Here is a 16,051-nt window from a genome sequence, read left to right as displayed (position 1 = left end):
TCTTTAGGGAAATCGTGTTATCTAGTGGCAGAAATTCACGCTTAGGAAATTCACCTAGGAAACTATGACTTTAGGGAAAAAAACCCTAAGCCCCTTAATGTTCTTATGTGCCTGTATTAGTTTATCAGTTTGTTTTCTCGAGCAATTTTTGTAGAAAGCTTTTCATTACTATATGGGATATAATTTTTATATCAGAGAAAAATATCTAAGGGTTAATATCAAGAGCCACAAAAATCTATGTCTAGGTTTTTTGCTTTTTAAAACATTACCTCCTGAAACATACAAACAAACAAAATGTGATTGTTTGCCTTGGTAAAGGGAAGTTGTTTAGATTGGAGAAAACTGGAAGGATCAGGTAATTATTATCAAGGTTCTAGTTTCTCTCTTGGGTTTGGTTTGGAAGCATTTTTGATAAATCATCAATAAGATAAAATGATCACTGGCACTAAAGCTTGCTTGCGGTTTTATATTCTTTCTGGATAAACCCTTTCCTTGTCAAGAAAGGTCACGGACTGTGGAGATGGTCTTACCTTGACATTGTGCCTGGCTATGGTGCCTCCTTCATTTTCCACTGTTTGATGAATGTTCGCATTATATTCCTCAGCCCTGGGCGGGAGCAGAAATTGTATCGGCATAGATGGTCTGGAGAAATGTTTCTGGAGTTCTTCTTGGTTGTCTGGGGAAAGCCTAGGCATGTTTTCACAATAAAGTCTCCAAATGAGTCCTGTAGCTTGATTTTAACACCATCAGCCCAGGGTCCACTCTGTTTCTCTTCCTTTGGCTGGTGCTGGTGTGTCGCTCAGTCTGCTGGGCTCCTCCCTGCAAAGTTACATCAACTGAAGCAAAAGGATTATCTGTGTTGTGGGTCAGCAGTTTATCCACAGACCGTTAGCTCTATTCCAGGCTGAGCCTCTGATTTTGAGCATCCGGGTATGTTATGACTGCCCCCTACAGGTAGCAGCGTATTCCTAATTCAAGTTGAATGCTAAATCAAAACTGAAAGACATGATTCAAGTGATAGATTGCTTAGTACATCATGATAAAGGAAATAGATTGCGTGGCAAAGTTCTGTGTTCGTAGTGTGTGATGCTTGACAATTTGGGGCTATACACTCAAGAGGCAGAGGAGCCACCTGGTCTATCTGGGTCTCTTAAAAGGTCCCTTTAGTAGCAGTCAGCTTTGTGGATGGAAATGCGTGGTAAACTCGTACCCAAACTTAAGCCCAAGGATTATTCCACTTTTTCCTTAGGTCATATAGAATTAGTTGAAGTGATTTTCTTAGGTGGTAACTAGTCCTCTAATGAGTAAGCGAAGACTTGGCTTCTACATCATACTTCCTATGCGTAAAGTGCTTTGTAAAGATAAGATTATTAAACAGAGTGCAAATAGATAGACCGTGATGCCTTTTTCTCAAACGGTATCTAACGCCCAAGCAGCCTCTGCTGGCTCTGGGGGTGCACAGAGAGGTAAGGAGCCCGGGTATGTATTCCTGGGGACTACAAACTGGAGAAGTTTCCTTTATAAAATGATCCCAGGCCCCCAACACTGACATACAGAACTAACACAATCCCCAGCAACATCCCAGCTCCCTTTTTGGCAGAAATTGACCAAGCTGATTCTAAAGTTTATATGACATTGTAAGGGACCCAGAATATCCAAAACAATCTAAAAAATAAGAACAGAGTTAGAGAATTCACACTTCTCAACTTGAAAAATTACTACAAAGCTACAGTAACTAAGACTGGGGTGCTGGCATAAGGATAGACACATATATCAACGTTTTGAGAGTCCAGAAGTGAACCCACACATTTACGGTCAGTTGATTTTTGATGAAGGTGCCAAGACAATTCAATTGGGAAAGAACTGTCTTTTCTGCAAATGGTGCTGGAACAACGGGACGGCCTCAGGCATAAAAATTAAGTTGGACCTCACACCACATTAAAAACTGAACGTGGACTTCCCTGGTGGCGCAGTGGTTAAGAATCTGCCTGCCAATGCAGGCCACATGGGTTCGAGCCCTGGTCTGGGAAGATCCTACATGCTGCAGAGTAACTAAGCCTGTGCGCCACGACTACTGAGCCTGCGCTCTAGAGCCCGCGAGCCACAACTACTGAAGCCCGTGTGCCACAACTACTGAGCCCGCATGCCACAATTACTGAAGCCCATGCGCCTAGAGCCCGTGCTCCGCAACAAGAGAAGCCACCACAATGAGAAGCCCGCACACCGCAACGAAGAGTAGCCCCCGCTCGCCGCAGCTAGAGAAAACCTGCGTGCAGCAACGAAGACCCAACGCAGCCAAAAATAAATAAATAAATTTATTAAAAAAAAACTCAAAATGAATCATAGACCAAAATATAAGAGTTAAGACTATAACACTCTTGAACGAAAACATAGGAGAAAATATTTGTGACCTTGCCTAAAATATTAGGCAAAGCCTTCTTAGGTTCAATACCAAAAGCGCAAGTGACAAAAGAAAAAAATAGGTATACTTGACTTCATCAAAATAAAAAACGTTTGCTCTTCAAAGGACATCATGAAGAAAGTGAAAAGACACCCACAAAATAGGGGAAAATATGGCAAATCATACATACATAATAAGGGACTTGTATCCAGAATATAAAAAGAGCTCTTAAAAAAAAACAACTAGAAATGAGTGAATTGTCTAAATAGACATTTCTCAAAAGAAGACATGCAAGTGGCCAAAAAGCGTATGAAAAGATGCTCAACATCTTTAGCCACTGGGGAAATGCAAGTCAAAATCACTAATGGATACCACATCACACCCAACAGGTTGGCTTTAGTAAAAAAGACAGACCATCACAAGTGATAGTGAGGATGCAGAGCGACTGGGACTCTCACACGCTTCCGGTGGGAGTGTAGAATGACGCAGCCACTTTGGGAAACAGTCTGGCGGCAGCAATTCCCTTGTAGATATGCACTGAACCAAGAGAAGTGAAACATATGTTCACCAAAGACACGCAAACGTCCAGTAATTGGAATCCACCCACATGCCCATCAACTGGTGAGCAGATAGACAAAGTGAGGTATATCCACACAATGGAATATTATTCAGCCATAAAAGGGAATGAAGCATTGATACGTACCGCCACGTGAATGAACCTGGAACATTGTGTTAAGTGGGAAGAGCCAGTCACAAAAGACCATATATTGTATAACTCCATGTATAAGAAAATGTCCAGAACAGGCAAATCTATAGATACAGAACATATGGATACATTAGGGGTTGCCTAGGGTAGGAGGGTCTGGGGAGAGATGGAGAATGATGGCTAATGAGTAAGAGGTTTCTCTTAGGGGAGATGAAGAATGTTATTACACTGATTGCAGTGATGGTTGCCCAACCCTGGGAATAAACTGAAAATCTGAGGGTCTAAGGACCTGGTGTTTGGCTGTCGATTCTCAGAACGAAAATGGAATAGGTGGTATCAGTAGACCCAAATTGACCTGTATGATTTCCGGAGCTGGAAGGGACCATCAAGAGTGTCTTGTCCTCCTTCCCATCATCTTCTTCATTTTGTGGATGGGGAAACATGCATGGGATATCAGGTGATGAGTCCAAGGGCTACATGTGATAGTACAGTTGGGACCAGCCTCCACATCTCCATACCCTGGGGCCGGAAACCACGGCTTTGCACCACCCTGCAAACCAAATCGTTTGCGTTTCTCTTTAAGGATGTCATTTAGGTCCACCAGCCTTTTCCTCACTTCTCCACTCTCATTTCTGCATCTTCTATTCTGGTGTCAAACATTGGAGGAAACATTTTCTTTGAACATTTGTTAATTTCTCTTAGCACTTTCCCCACACTTGTAAACATTCTCCCTCTCAGAAACTTCTTTCTACTTAAAAATTATTTGTATGAACGTTCTTTCATCTTCTTAAGTTTAATTTGTTAATGATTTTTATCTAAGTAAGTCTCCTAATAAAACATTGCACACACAGTGCTTCTGAGATCCTAGTAAACATTTTTTCATATTTGAGGGTGTGTGTGTGTGTGTGTGTGTGTACACTAGTGGAACTGCAGCATTGACTGGCATTCCCTGGAATTCTCTGTAAAGCAAGTGTCCTGGAGATTGCAGGAAGGAGAGTTTGTATGAGAAAAGAATTTTACAATTTGTTGAAGGTGAGTAAAGTACTTATTGACAAATGTGTATTTATTTTGCTTTATTCCCAAGTATAAGGACATTTCCTAAAGGGTCAAGTGTAACAGGCAGGATGGAGAGACTTGCATCTAAGAGCATAAACATCTCAGAGTGCGTGGAAGCTGATGGATGTTAATCCATGCAACTCCTAGAGGAAGCCGAAGAAGGCAAGGAGATGGATCCTCCTCCAGCGCCTGGGGAGCGGCGTGGAGGACTCAGCCCAGCCAGACATCCGCAGCCCAGTGACACCCACCTCAGACTTCTGCCCTAGAGAACTGTAAGATAATACATTTGTGTTGCTTTAGGCCAGTAAATCGGTGGCAATTCGTTACAGCGGCAATAGAAAAAGAATGCAATATTATATACTATTCCTACTGTGTTTATTTGTAATCAGTGTATAATATTAGTTTTGTTTTCAAAACTTGACCTAAATTTAACATTTGTAGGAGAAATGTATTGGTTATACCTACAAATCTCTTTCAGCAGTTATCAAAAACAATATGCTATTATATTATACCCGCTCACTAGTTGCAGTGTAGCGTTACTCGTTACTATCTTAAGACAAAGAGGGAAGCTGAGGCCTGGACTGGGGAAAACTTCGGCTCAAAACGGGGTTTTCAGAAAAATACAGGGTGCTATTAAATTTGAATTTTAATTAAACAGGAATAGTTTTGTTTTTTTAGTATAATTGCAGCTGTGGCATGGAACATCCACTGTTCGCTAAATCTGCAGCCCTAGGGCAAGATAACTTTTGTGACCCATGTCTCAGCATCAGTTTCATATTGAGACTCTGAATAAGAACGCCTGCTTCACTGACTTGTCAAACCCAAGTGAAAGTCAACCGATTTCAAAGCACTAAATTAAACTTTTCAGAGTGACGGTTGAGCTAGATGAGTTTTGGCCCGGCTCTCCCCCTCGGACTCCGTCCCCGGGGCCGCCGGGTCTCGGGGTGCGGGGTCCCCGCGTGTCCACCCCGCCCCCAGCCCCGCGTTCAGGAAACCCTCTCGCGCGCAGGGCGCTCCTCTGGCTGTTTTGGGCCCTCCCGGCCTCCGCCTTCCGGGCGGTCACGTGCCTCGGCTCACGTGACCTGCGCTTCTGTTGTTCCGCTGCGGCTTCCTCCTGCCTGTAAGGCCCTTCACGTCCGCTCGGTGCCGAATCAGGCTCGCTTTCTGGCGCTGTGTCCCCGCCGCCGCTCAGGCCTGCGGACTCGGCAGGAGACCCGACTCGGCGCCCCAGCACGCCGGCGGTCCCGACTCCGGACCGCCGCATCTTCCCGCCGCCTTGGGGTGAGTTGGAGGGTCCCGCGGGTTCGCTGGGTGAGGCCGCGCTCGGGTCGTGCCGTCTGCGGCCCCGGCCCCGGCCCCTGACTCCTACCCCGACCCCGGCGAGGCGAGCTTGCGGTTTCTCCGCTTTCCTGGAGCGCGCTGAGTTCTGCCGCCCAGGCGCCGCCTGCCTTCCTCCGGCCCCGGTTCCCCGATTTCTTGCCTTCCGGGCCTCAGCGGGGTTTTCGAAACTGCGGAGCCTTCCCCGCAGAGAAGGGCAGGGGAGAGAGGGTGAACGGGTGAAAGGTGTGCTTTCCCCAGGATTGGGCCGGCTGGGGGTTCGAGTTGTTCAGGGACCTAGGCGACCGCCCTGAGGCACCTTCAGCCGCCGCAGGAGGGGCCGCTGGGGCTGAGCCCGCTTGATTCCAGGTTCCAGCTTGGCCCGGACGGAGTCTGTTTTCACCTGGGCCCAGCCAGTCCGCATTGCCCGTGTTTGTTCATGCAGCACATCCTCAGATGTAGAGGTTACTTCCAAACTGACTAACGTCATTGGGATTCTGGAACAGAATTTGGGGTGTGGTTTAAGCTCCTTTGTGGTCATAACTATGAGCTTATATTTTGTAAACCAGAACTTGTATTTTGTGTCGTGATAAAATCAGGCTTAAGCTTTTATCTTTAAGTTTAGGAGTGAGAATTACTTAAAAGCTCATTATTGTAGGATCATATTATCAGACCAGTCTCTCATTGTTGGCTGAGCCTAAACTGTAATCTTTATTTGTTTCAAAAAATTCTCCCAATATTGACTTTGAAGCTGCTATAAATTTTGATTGAAAAAAGAAAGCTCTGTCTTCTAAGATACGGCATTCCTACTTTGGGTGTTTTAATTTGAGTAAATAATGTTAGTAAGGACATGTAGGTTTTTCATATGCCACTTTAAAATGAGGCTTAGTAAATGTAAATAAAATAATTGGTCCTATCTGTACTATGCAGGTTCTTATTTTTTCTCTGTCAGAAGAGGAAAGTTGATCTCAACCGTATACATTTAAAATACTTTCCTATTTTGTATGCCTATTCTAAGCATGGTTTCTTAATTCAGTATCTTACATGGTTACTTTAAAAATCTTACTGCGATATTGGTGCCAATAATTAGAAAACCTTACGTGGAAAAGTAAAAACCTATAGAGAACACTTTTATGGAATAGTGCATAACGGGACAAGATTTGAAATATAGTGGCATAACTATTTAATATTTAGAATATTTAGTATTTGAGTTGAATGCTTGTAGAGATTAAGGTGATAATGATGCTATTGCTAATAATAATAGTAGTAGTTGTTAAAAAAACAAATACACCTTGTATTCTGGTTTTCCCTTGCATCAAAATTGAAGGTCCGCAGAACAACATTCAAGATCATAAATTTAGACCAAGATGGACATCCGGGGTGCCGTGGATGCAGCTGTTCCAACCAACATCATTGCTGCCAAGGCTGCAGAAGTTCGTGCCAACAAAGTGAACTGGCAGTCCTACCTTCAGTAAGTGCTGCTTTGCTGTGAATCATGGGTAATCATGTGCCTTTGCTTCAGACTTTTTCATGGTCATGCTTCTGTGAGAGAAATACTGGAAAAATACTAATAAATGTGGAAGAAAACACTTCCTCCTTAGAATAATTAGCTGTCACAGGGAGACAGCTTAGTGTGATGGAAACAGCTTGGGGCTCTGGTTGGGAGACAGCAGTGGCCACAGCACTTCTGAGCTTCTCTGCCTGGAAAGTGGTACTGTTTGGATGGATAGGAAGCACAGGAGGAGTGTTCAGGCCCTGGAGGGAGGAAGAGGATGACTGGCAGAGCCTGCCCGACTCCCCCCCGCCCCGTATGCCTTGGTGATCAGCGTGGGGATGGGTGGTGTTGCAGAAGGGCTCAGACAACTAGCAAAGAGCAGGCGATTGAGTTTCAAGACTTGAGTTTGAATTCTGGTTCTTGTGTCTACTAGTTTGCTGATCTTCGGCAAATCCCTTAACTCCTCTGAGGTTCACTAAAGTAAATGTGAAATGGGGATACATATCCCATGGGAGCATTGCTGAAATCGTGTATTTAAAGCATTAGCACAGTTGAATACAAGCACTGGTGTGTTGAATACATTCAATAAATTTTAGTTCTTTCCCCCTCCTTGTGTGTGTTAAGATTTAGCACGTGGGTGTTCTGTACTTATCTTAAAGTGAGTGTTCATTTATCCTTGATCAGACTTTATCATGTTGACTTTACTTCATATCTGTTTATTTTGGCATATTCATAACGGTGAGTTATTAAGGAAATTCAGTTAAGATTTGCATGCATATTTTGAAAAACAAATTGGGAAAGCTTTAGTTTTATATTTAGCAGTTTGCTTTGTTCTAAGAGGTATATGTAGTGTACAAAAATGATCCCATTTATTTCTGTTAGTTTAGTTACTCCTCACACATTTAATAACCACCTGCCAAGTTTGAGGCATTATTTCCAGACTTTGGGGCTACAAAGAGATAAACTCATAGTCTAGTAAGGAAGTCAGATATATGAACTGATCATTTGGAGATCAGTTGACCATATGTTGAGGGGTCTATTTCTGGGCCCTAGGAACACAATTTTAAATTCACTGTTGGAGGAATTAGAAATAACTGATAGTTCTATGCAGGAGTTAGATAATCACATTTGCCTTTTGGTTGGATTGTTCTTCCCTCAGTGTAGAGGGTAGATTTGTGGATAGTAAGCTTGGAGCTAGGGACAGGTTAGAGCAGTATTGGGGTTGTGGGAATGGCTAGAATTGGAGAGACTGGAGAAGATCTTAGTGATCAGTTTGATGTATGAGGGTGAAAAAGTATCTAGGATGAGTTCTGGTTTCCCGGGCTAAGGGAGTGGATCATGGTGAGGCCACAGGTTCAAGGGCAGGAGCGAGAGGGACTTCCTGATGTTTCCTCTGCTCATCTGTATCTGTGTAATTGTGTACGTCCCCTGTGAAATGAGGATTTTGAGCTCTGTTTCCTAATCTTAGTCCAGAGTGTGTTTAGACTAGAAGACAAGGAGTTTCATGTTCATAAAGCCCGACTGTTTATAACCTAAATAGAATAATATTGAACTTGATCATAAAGCACTGGCTGACGGGCAGGCATTCCCTTGCATTGGCATTTGGAACGTTCGTAGTTACAGGGAGATTTTTAATTGCTTTCTCTGCTGTTCCTCCTGTTCCATGGCCTCCCCACTACACAAGTCATAGTCTCCCTTTTTTCCTACTTCTGTCCTTTATTCTGTTGTCCAGCTCGTGGGTTTCCTTTATAGAAGCCATCTACTCTGTACGTCTGTACACAGATGCTCCCCACGTGTCAGCCGTGTGCCTCTGTTGAGCTGGCTGTGGGGACACTAGTGGGAGTGAGATGTCCTCCCCCCAGCCCCAGAGAGCTCACAGCTTGTTGGGGGCTGGACGGGACCCGTGAGTTACCAGTGAATCTGATGCCACATTGTTTTCTGATAGAGTAAAACCAATGGGAGAATCGCCCAGTGTCAAAGGCCAGTATCTCTCACACATTAACATGTTACTATGGAAGTCCTGTGCCTTAAAGTGTATTTACATGTGATTAAACTTCTTAATCATTCAGGCAGGCAGCCCATAAACGAATGGGCGTGGCTATTCCGGTCAAACCGGAATCCAGTAAAACTGTCCTGAGGATGCGAGAGTTAGAATAGTGTCCTTCCTCCCGAGTTTAAAGTTCAATGGGGAAGCAGACCTTTAACTGAAAAATTAAATAATGCGTTGTGGTGAGCATTAAAATGGAGACATATGTCAAGTTTTCCCAGATAACAAAAGGAGGGAGTGACTCATCACCCAACAGCACTGGGGACGTCCTCAGGGAGCACATGAAGATACCTGTGGGAGTCATGGGCAGAGGGGCTGGAGCTGCCGAGAGGGAAGGAGCCTCCGGGCAGGGACTGGAGACTCAGAAGGACGCGCAGGGCTCGGGGAGCTTCAGGTCGGCTGGTGGAGCCCCGCCCAGGCTGCTGCAGGCCGGAGTGTGGCACCCACACGTGCCAGCTCTGTAGGCCAGACACCTAGGAGTCGTCTCCTCTCTTCTTGTCCCTGACAGTCCACATCCCGTCCAGGCCCAGGTCCGCACATCCAGGCCCCGTCCCCAGTCTGACCGCCTCTGTCCAGGTGCCCTGCTGCTGCCTGGCGCAGGCTGCCCGCGTCTCACACGTGCCCGTGGGTCCTGGCCGGGGGTCTCTGCTGGCACTGTTCCCCGGAGGTACAGTTTAAACAGGGCAGTGAGAGTCATTTCAGACAATGTGGGTCAGACCCACACGGGCCTGCTGTATAGCACAGGAACTATGCTCCATATTTTGTAGTAACCTGTAAGGGAAAAGAAGCTGAAAAAGAATCCCTCTCTCTCTCTCTCTCTCTCTCTCTATATATAGATAGATAGATAGATAGATAGAGATTTTACTCTCTCTCTATATATATGTAGATTTAGATTTTATATATATATCTGAGTCACTTTGTTGTACACCTGAAACTAACATGACATTGTAAATCAACTCTGCTTCAACTAAGAAACAGTGTAGGTCAGATTGTGCCCCGGTGCCCCCAGCCCTGCAGCTGCTCTGCGTTCCTGCTCTTTCCCACACAGCCAGCTCCCTGCTGCCCCCGCGTCCTTGGACTCACACTTCTGTCTGTGGAAGTTCCTCCTGGATCACTAACTCCCTTCATTCAGGTGTCTGTGCAGGTGACCTCAGGAAGGTCTTCTCTAATCCAGCTAAAATATGTCCTTTCCTCCCTACCTAGCTTTATTTTTTTGTTTAATAAACTTTTAGAATCCTGGCATTATGATATGTGTGTGTATATTTTTTTAAAAAGTATTTGCTTTTGTGCTTGTGTATTTTCTGGTTTCTGCTCTGGAATGTGAGCTCACGGAGGGAGGGATGTCTAGTTCATTGCTGTGTGGCCTGTTCGTTACGGTGTCTGGCACATAGCTGGCTGGCAGCTAATACTGGCTGATTAGATCATGAGTGAGCAGAGGACTTGGAGGGGTGCCGTGGAGACAAGCTTTTGGGAAAAGAAGTAACGTACTTGGTAAGTCACATATTGTTTCATGGTAATTTCATAGCAATTCTGTGAAATAAGTTTTCTATCCTCATTTTATTTATTTTTTATTATTTTTTTTTTTTCTGGTACGCGGGCCTCTCACTGTTGCGGCCTCTCCCGTTGCGGAGCACAGGCTCCGGACGCGCAGGCTCAGCAGCCATGGCTCACGGGCCCAGCCGCTCTGCGGCATGTGGGATCTTCCCAGACCGGGGCACGAACCTGTGTCCCCTGCATCGGCAGGCAGACTCTCAACCACTGCGCCACCAGGGAAGCCCTATCCTCATTTTAAAGATGAGTAGACAGCTGCTTACGTAGGTTAAGTACCATGGACGTGCTCGTATAGGTTTTAATGAGTCACCGTTGAAAGCCTCTGCCTAGGTGCTAGGTAGAACCGCCTTTCAAATTCACAGTCTGACCAAATGAAAGGAGTAAAACAGTCTGGGGGGTGGTGTTTGACAAAGCTGCCTGTCAGTGTAGGTCAGGGGGCTGTGGAGGAGGGTTGGATTGGAAGCAGGAAACCCGCTGGACCGGGGCCATCGGGCTGAGCCACCCCAGCGGCGGGGAAGTGGGGAGGAGAGTGATGTCAGGGGGAAGAATTGTGAGGACGGGGCCCGACCAGACTTGGCTCATCACAGAAGGGGCCGGAGTCCATGGCCTGTTAGATTGTGGGACTGTCAGAGGAAGAGTACAGGTGAAATAATTTAAACACAGAAAGCAAAAAAAGGTTCCTTGGGACAAATGCAAGGAAGTTAGACTTCAGAAGGAATGGCTTGCCAAGTAAAAATACAAAAGAAAGCTGCAGAATTTCCAGATTACCGAGTATAACCTTCATAGTACACCTTCTCAGTGGTAGAAAAACTGCATCTCTTTCCTGTGATTGTCCTATTTAAAAAGGTATGGCATGCTTTTACATGTCAGCATAGCCAAATTTGGGGGTAAAATTGTTTGAGCCAGGGAGTTCAGGTTTATGAAAAAAGACTTCATTTATTTTGGGACTGGAACCAGACAGGTTGGCGTCATTATCTTGGTCTAGCCTGGGGTGCAGAGTGCGTTTTCTCCTGACCAACTGTGATAGGTGAAGTGCTTAGTCTTAATGGAAACAGGGCACAGTGTCTGTTTTTGCTTCCATCGTCCTATCAGCCTAGCTGGGGGATAGAGTGTGTGTGGGGTATATATTCGTGACCTCAGTTCTGCCCCTGTAGGATGTGGAGTGCCTGTGTCATATATGTGATCTGTGAGTGGGGCTGGGAGAGGTCGGCCTGGAGTTCAGATCACAAGTTAGCACTGCGGAGTGGGGAAGAAGATGGAGTGCGGGCTGATTGCTGGGAGGATGGGGGTGTTTTCAGAGAGGGTTTGGTCACATTTTTCTGGGTCTGAAAGGAAAGAATATGCTGGAGGACATGATTGCAGAAAGTTGTATACAGGAGTTTTTGTCTTGATAACTTAGATGGCCAAGTAAATTGGCTTGGGACCGGAGATAGGCTGAGACTTGGATAAGGCCCAGAGGTGGCATTTTAGTGAGTGTTTCCTGTGGACCAGGCCCTGTGCTAACCACCTCATGTGAATTATTTCATCCTCAATTCCGCCCCTTAAAGGCATGTGGTTCTTGTTCCCATTTTGCAGGTAAATTAGCTCCGGTCAGGGCCTGGGAGGCCCATGAGTAGTAGGTGGTGCGGCTGGATTCAGACGGCAGGGCCGTGGGACACCAGAGTCTGGTGTCAGCCCTCGCAGAGAGAGGAGAGACGCAGGGCATCCTGTATCACTTGGTCCCAGTGGCTCTTTAACTCTTGCTGAACGAAAACCTTGTTCTTTCTTTCTAGGGGGCAGATGATTTCTTCCGAAGACTGCGAATTCATTAAAAGATTTGAAAAGAAAAGAAGTCCTGAGGAGAAGCAGGAGATGCTTCAGACTGAAGGCAGTCAGGTGATCAGTTGAGATATTAGACCATGAACACTGCCCCGTGTCATTAGACATTCTAGAAGTTTTCTCAATGACCATGTGATGGTCCACTGTAGGTAGGCATCATAATTTAACTAAAGACTCTTTTTTATTGGAAGACATTTGAGAGATCTCTAGTTTCTTTGTTAATTTTGGAAAAAATGTCCTATTGAGTATGTTTATTCCTCCATCCTTTTCTGCATTTCTGAAAAATTTTTTCGAATTAGAATAGATTCCTAGCATGGAAATTACTGTTTCAGACTATACAGTATTTTCAAAGTTGCTTAACTTTTCTGTTTTTTTAAGCAATTTTTTTCTACTTTGTATTCTCACTAGAATAACATCTAACTCCACTGTCCATCAGATTTTCTGATACGGTGCCCTGATTGGCCGAAGGAGCCCGTATACGATTCAGCCTGATTCTCACAACAATCCTGGGAAATTTGGGAGGAAACATTATCGTGGGTGCCAGTTTTGTTCAATTCCAGAGAGTCTGTGACATAGGTGTTAAATCATAGGGTGGAGACTGGTCAGAGCCTTCTGATTCCAGCGCCTGTACTGAATTCCTGTACTTGTGCTGCTCTGGTATTCTGTTTCCTAGTAAAAGCAAAAAAACGCCCAAAACCAAAAACACAAACAAAAAAACCCCAAAACGAATGATAATATTAGATTTGTCAACATAACTTAGTGTTTACGGTATCAAGAGTTGATAGTGGTGAGGTCTGTCTATTTAAAAATAGTAAACTTTTTTTTTTTTTTTGCGGTACGCGGGCCTCTCACTGTTGTGGCCTCTCCCATTGCGGAGCACAGGCTCCGGACGCGCAGGCTCAGCGGCCATGGCTCACGGGCCCAGCTGCTCCCGCGGCATGTGGGATGTTCCCGGACCGGGGCATGAACCCGCGTTCCCTGCATCGGCAGGCGGACTCTCAACCACTGCGCCACCAGGGAAGCCCAAAAATTTTGACGTCACTAGAAATTATTAAAAAACTGATGCAAGCCCTAGTCTGGTCCTCCCATACTTCATCACAGTATTTGTAAAAGGCAGGCATTTTCTATAACTGCATCCTAACTTAGGCAAGAGAAATAATATTTTAATGAAATTCCATTAAAATGTTGTGTTTGCACATTTGAAAACAGTGGTTAACGTTCATTTCATTTTTTTCTAGTGTGCTAAGACATTTATAAATCTGATGACTCATATCTCCAAAGAGCAGACGGTTCAGTACATACTCACCATGGTTGATGACACGCTGCAGGTGGGTGTGTTCTTCACCTGACACGTTTGGTCCTCACCTTTTTGTGCTCTCCCAGTAACAGCACTTCTGTAAGCTTTCACCTAGAGCACTGGTTCCCTTCCAAAGTGTGATAGTATATTTTTCTTCATTGTGTGAGTTGTAATTTGCTAATGGTGGTAAAGATGGGACTGCCCACACACTGGCTAGCGTGTTGTTTTTAGGATGTCGGGGACTCAGTATGTCTTTTTGCTGTATTTCCTCAGAGTTCTGTGTTGGACAGCAGCAGTGCTCTGTGCATCCCTTGAGGCTTTCCGGATGCTCTGCCTACTCACAGATGATGTGGCTCTTTTCTTCCAGTCATTCAGCAGATTTCAGTGCCCCTGTGTCCCGGGCCAGGGCCAGGCCCTGGGGGTTTAGTGCTGACTGTAGTCAAGGTGCTTGCCCTCAGAAACATGGTGTTTTTGGAGAGCATTTTGGCTATCATCTGAGACTTTTCCAGTGATGTGAAGTTTCTGTTTACTGCTTTGTTGTCCGTAAACACAGAGGGCCTCCCTTATTCACAATATTTTTTTTTTTGTTTTTTTGCTTTTTTTGCGATACGCGGGCGTCTCACTGCTGTGGCCTCTCCCGTTGCGGAGCACAGGGCTCCGGACGCGCAGGCTCAGCGGCCATGGCTCACGGGCCTAGCTGCTCCGCGGCATGTGGGATCTTCCCGGACCGGGGCACGAACCCGCATCCCTTGCATTGGCAGGTGGACTCCCAACCACTGCACCACCAGGGAAGCCCCCACAATATTGTATTTTATACTCGAGTATAATCTAGGTTTAGATTGTTGGTATTGAGAGCAGTCTTTCTGAAACAGGCCAACTGGCTGCAAAATCCAAGGCCTGTCTGCACGTCTCAGGGAAAAGAGTCTTGAAGACTCAAGAGTCTGCCTGTCTCTTGAAGAAAAGAGTCAGTCTGGCTGCTTGGAGGGCGTCCGTCTGTCATTTTACAAGGAAGAGCATTTATCGCTGGCCTACTATGTGCAACCACTGGGCGAACTGTTCCCGAGGACCCGGAGGTTAGGAGGAAGGGTGCTGCCCATCTAGGGGCCATCGTATCACTTACAGGGATATTGTGATTTAATCATCTCAGGATGGCTGTCCAGCCTGGACTGATGCAAGCCCGTCTGAGAATGATCTCCGTCTTTCTTGGCACTTTCTCCTTTAGGAAAGTAAGGTCAGGATAAATGGGGAGTGTTGTGGTCTGCCTTGGTAACCCTTGTTACTATGATTGGACTAGAATGAGGAGGCCGTGAGCTGGCCTGCAGACCCTGGTGTTACTGATACGTACACACCCACCCACCCACACTCACACATGCACAAATTCCCTCGATTTTTATACACATTTACAAACCCGTAAATTAAGAACCGTGAGTTCACACAGAGCATCTCCAGTTTGTGCCCTCCACCGCCCCGCCCCCGAGTTCATGCCAGGCCCCCGTTCCATGCTGGATTGTCTTCTCTGCCGGCGAGTGGGCACAGTCATCTCGTCCTCTGTTACTCACCCGTGATACAGAGGAAGTCGGCTCAGAATTGCTGACCCGCATACCTGAAAAAAAGCCCTTTGCCTGGAGTTCAGTATTTGTCTGCAGTACTTTGTCTTTAAACGAGGTTGTGCAGAGTATTGTGTTCAAGTTTGTTTTAGTGTGGTTATATTATTTTTCCAGAAATAGCTTCATTTATTTTGTTTGTAATCTACTTCAGTTTTTTTCCTCATCCATGTTGGTTTTTACTATTTTTTATTATGTAAAACGTTTACATGCTTCCAGAAGTCAAAACTATACAGAAAGGTGTGTCCCCAGTCCCCCTTGCCCACACTCCCACCCACCTCTTGTAGGTCATAATGTCGTAGACTTCTGTTTGTCCTTCCTGTTTTTCTTATTGCGTACAGGTACACATGTATTTTCTTATTTCCCTCTCTTTCTTATACAGAAACACATACTAGACGTAGTCTGTTGTATTTTGTTTGTTTCACTTAACAATATGCCAGAAATCATTCCATTTCAGTTCAATCTCCCATATTTTTTTTGACAGCTACAGAGGACATTAGTAGATATACCATATTTTACTTAATCGGCCTCTGATGTAATAGCCATTGAGGTTGGTTCAGGTACACATATACTGGGTTTAATAAAGTTTTATTTTTCAAAATGGGCAGTTGGTGGGACCACTCATGCATCTTCCCAGCAGCTGGGGCATCTCCACCTCTGGTGTTTCTCGTGTAAGTTACTTGAGCTGTTTTAAAAGCCATCACTAGGTCTTTTCCTGTGGAGCTCCTGACGGGCTGGCCTGGCCAGGGAAGCACGAAT

At 45.3% G+C, this 16,051-nt stretch overlaps 2 protein-coding genes across 6 annotated transcripts in view; one reads left to right on the top strand and one right to left on the bottom strand.

The window, feature by feature from the left end:
* The window catches only part of RGS20 (regulator of G protein signaling 20), a 77,864-nt gene extending 77,169 nt beyond the window's left edge, over positions 1 to 695 (bottom strand). Inside the window, exon 1 of the mRNA XM_060287375.1 lies at positions 523 to 695. Within this exon, the coding sequence (XP_060143358.1) occupies positions 523 to 695 (173 nt within the window). The remainder of the gene's footprint in view (positions 1 to 522) is intronic.
* Positions 1 to 16,051, top strand: part of ATP6V1H (ATPase H+ transporting V1 subunit H) — a 97,288-nt gene that overhangs the window by 28,786 nt on the left and 52,451 nt on the right. For 4 of the 5 annotated variants that reach the window (XM_030859762.3, XM_060287370.1, XM_060287367.1 and 1 more), the window contains 5 exons: positions 4,192 to 4,435; positions 5,173 to 5,444; positions 6,808 to 6,951; positions 12,346 to 12,448; positions 13,630 to 13,719. In XM_030859762.3, coding sequence (XP_030715622.1) covers positions 6,848 to 6,951; positions 12,346 to 12,448; positions 13,630 to 13,719 — 297 coding nt within the window. In that variant the 5' untranslated portion in view covers positions 4,192 to 4,435; positions 5,173 to 5,444; positions 6,808 to 6,847. The remainder of the gene's footprint in view (positions 1 to 4,191; positions 4,436 to 5,172; positions 5,445 to 6,807; positions 6,952 to 12,345; positions 12,449 to 13,629; positions 13,720 to 16,051) is intronic. The other variant, XM_060287369.1, reaches the window with a different exon arrangement.

This window comes from Globicephala melas, chromosome 17 (assembly GCF_963455315.2).
Source record: "Globicephala melas chromosome 17, mGloMel1.2, whole genome shotgun sequence".
Taxonomy (NCBI): domain Eukaryota; kingdom Metazoa; phylum Chordata; class Mammalia; order Artiodactyla; family Delphinidae; genus Globicephala; species Globicephala melas.
The sequence above is the reverse complement of the archived record's forward strand: the minus strand, read 5'-3'. Positions and strand labels throughout refer to the sequence as shown.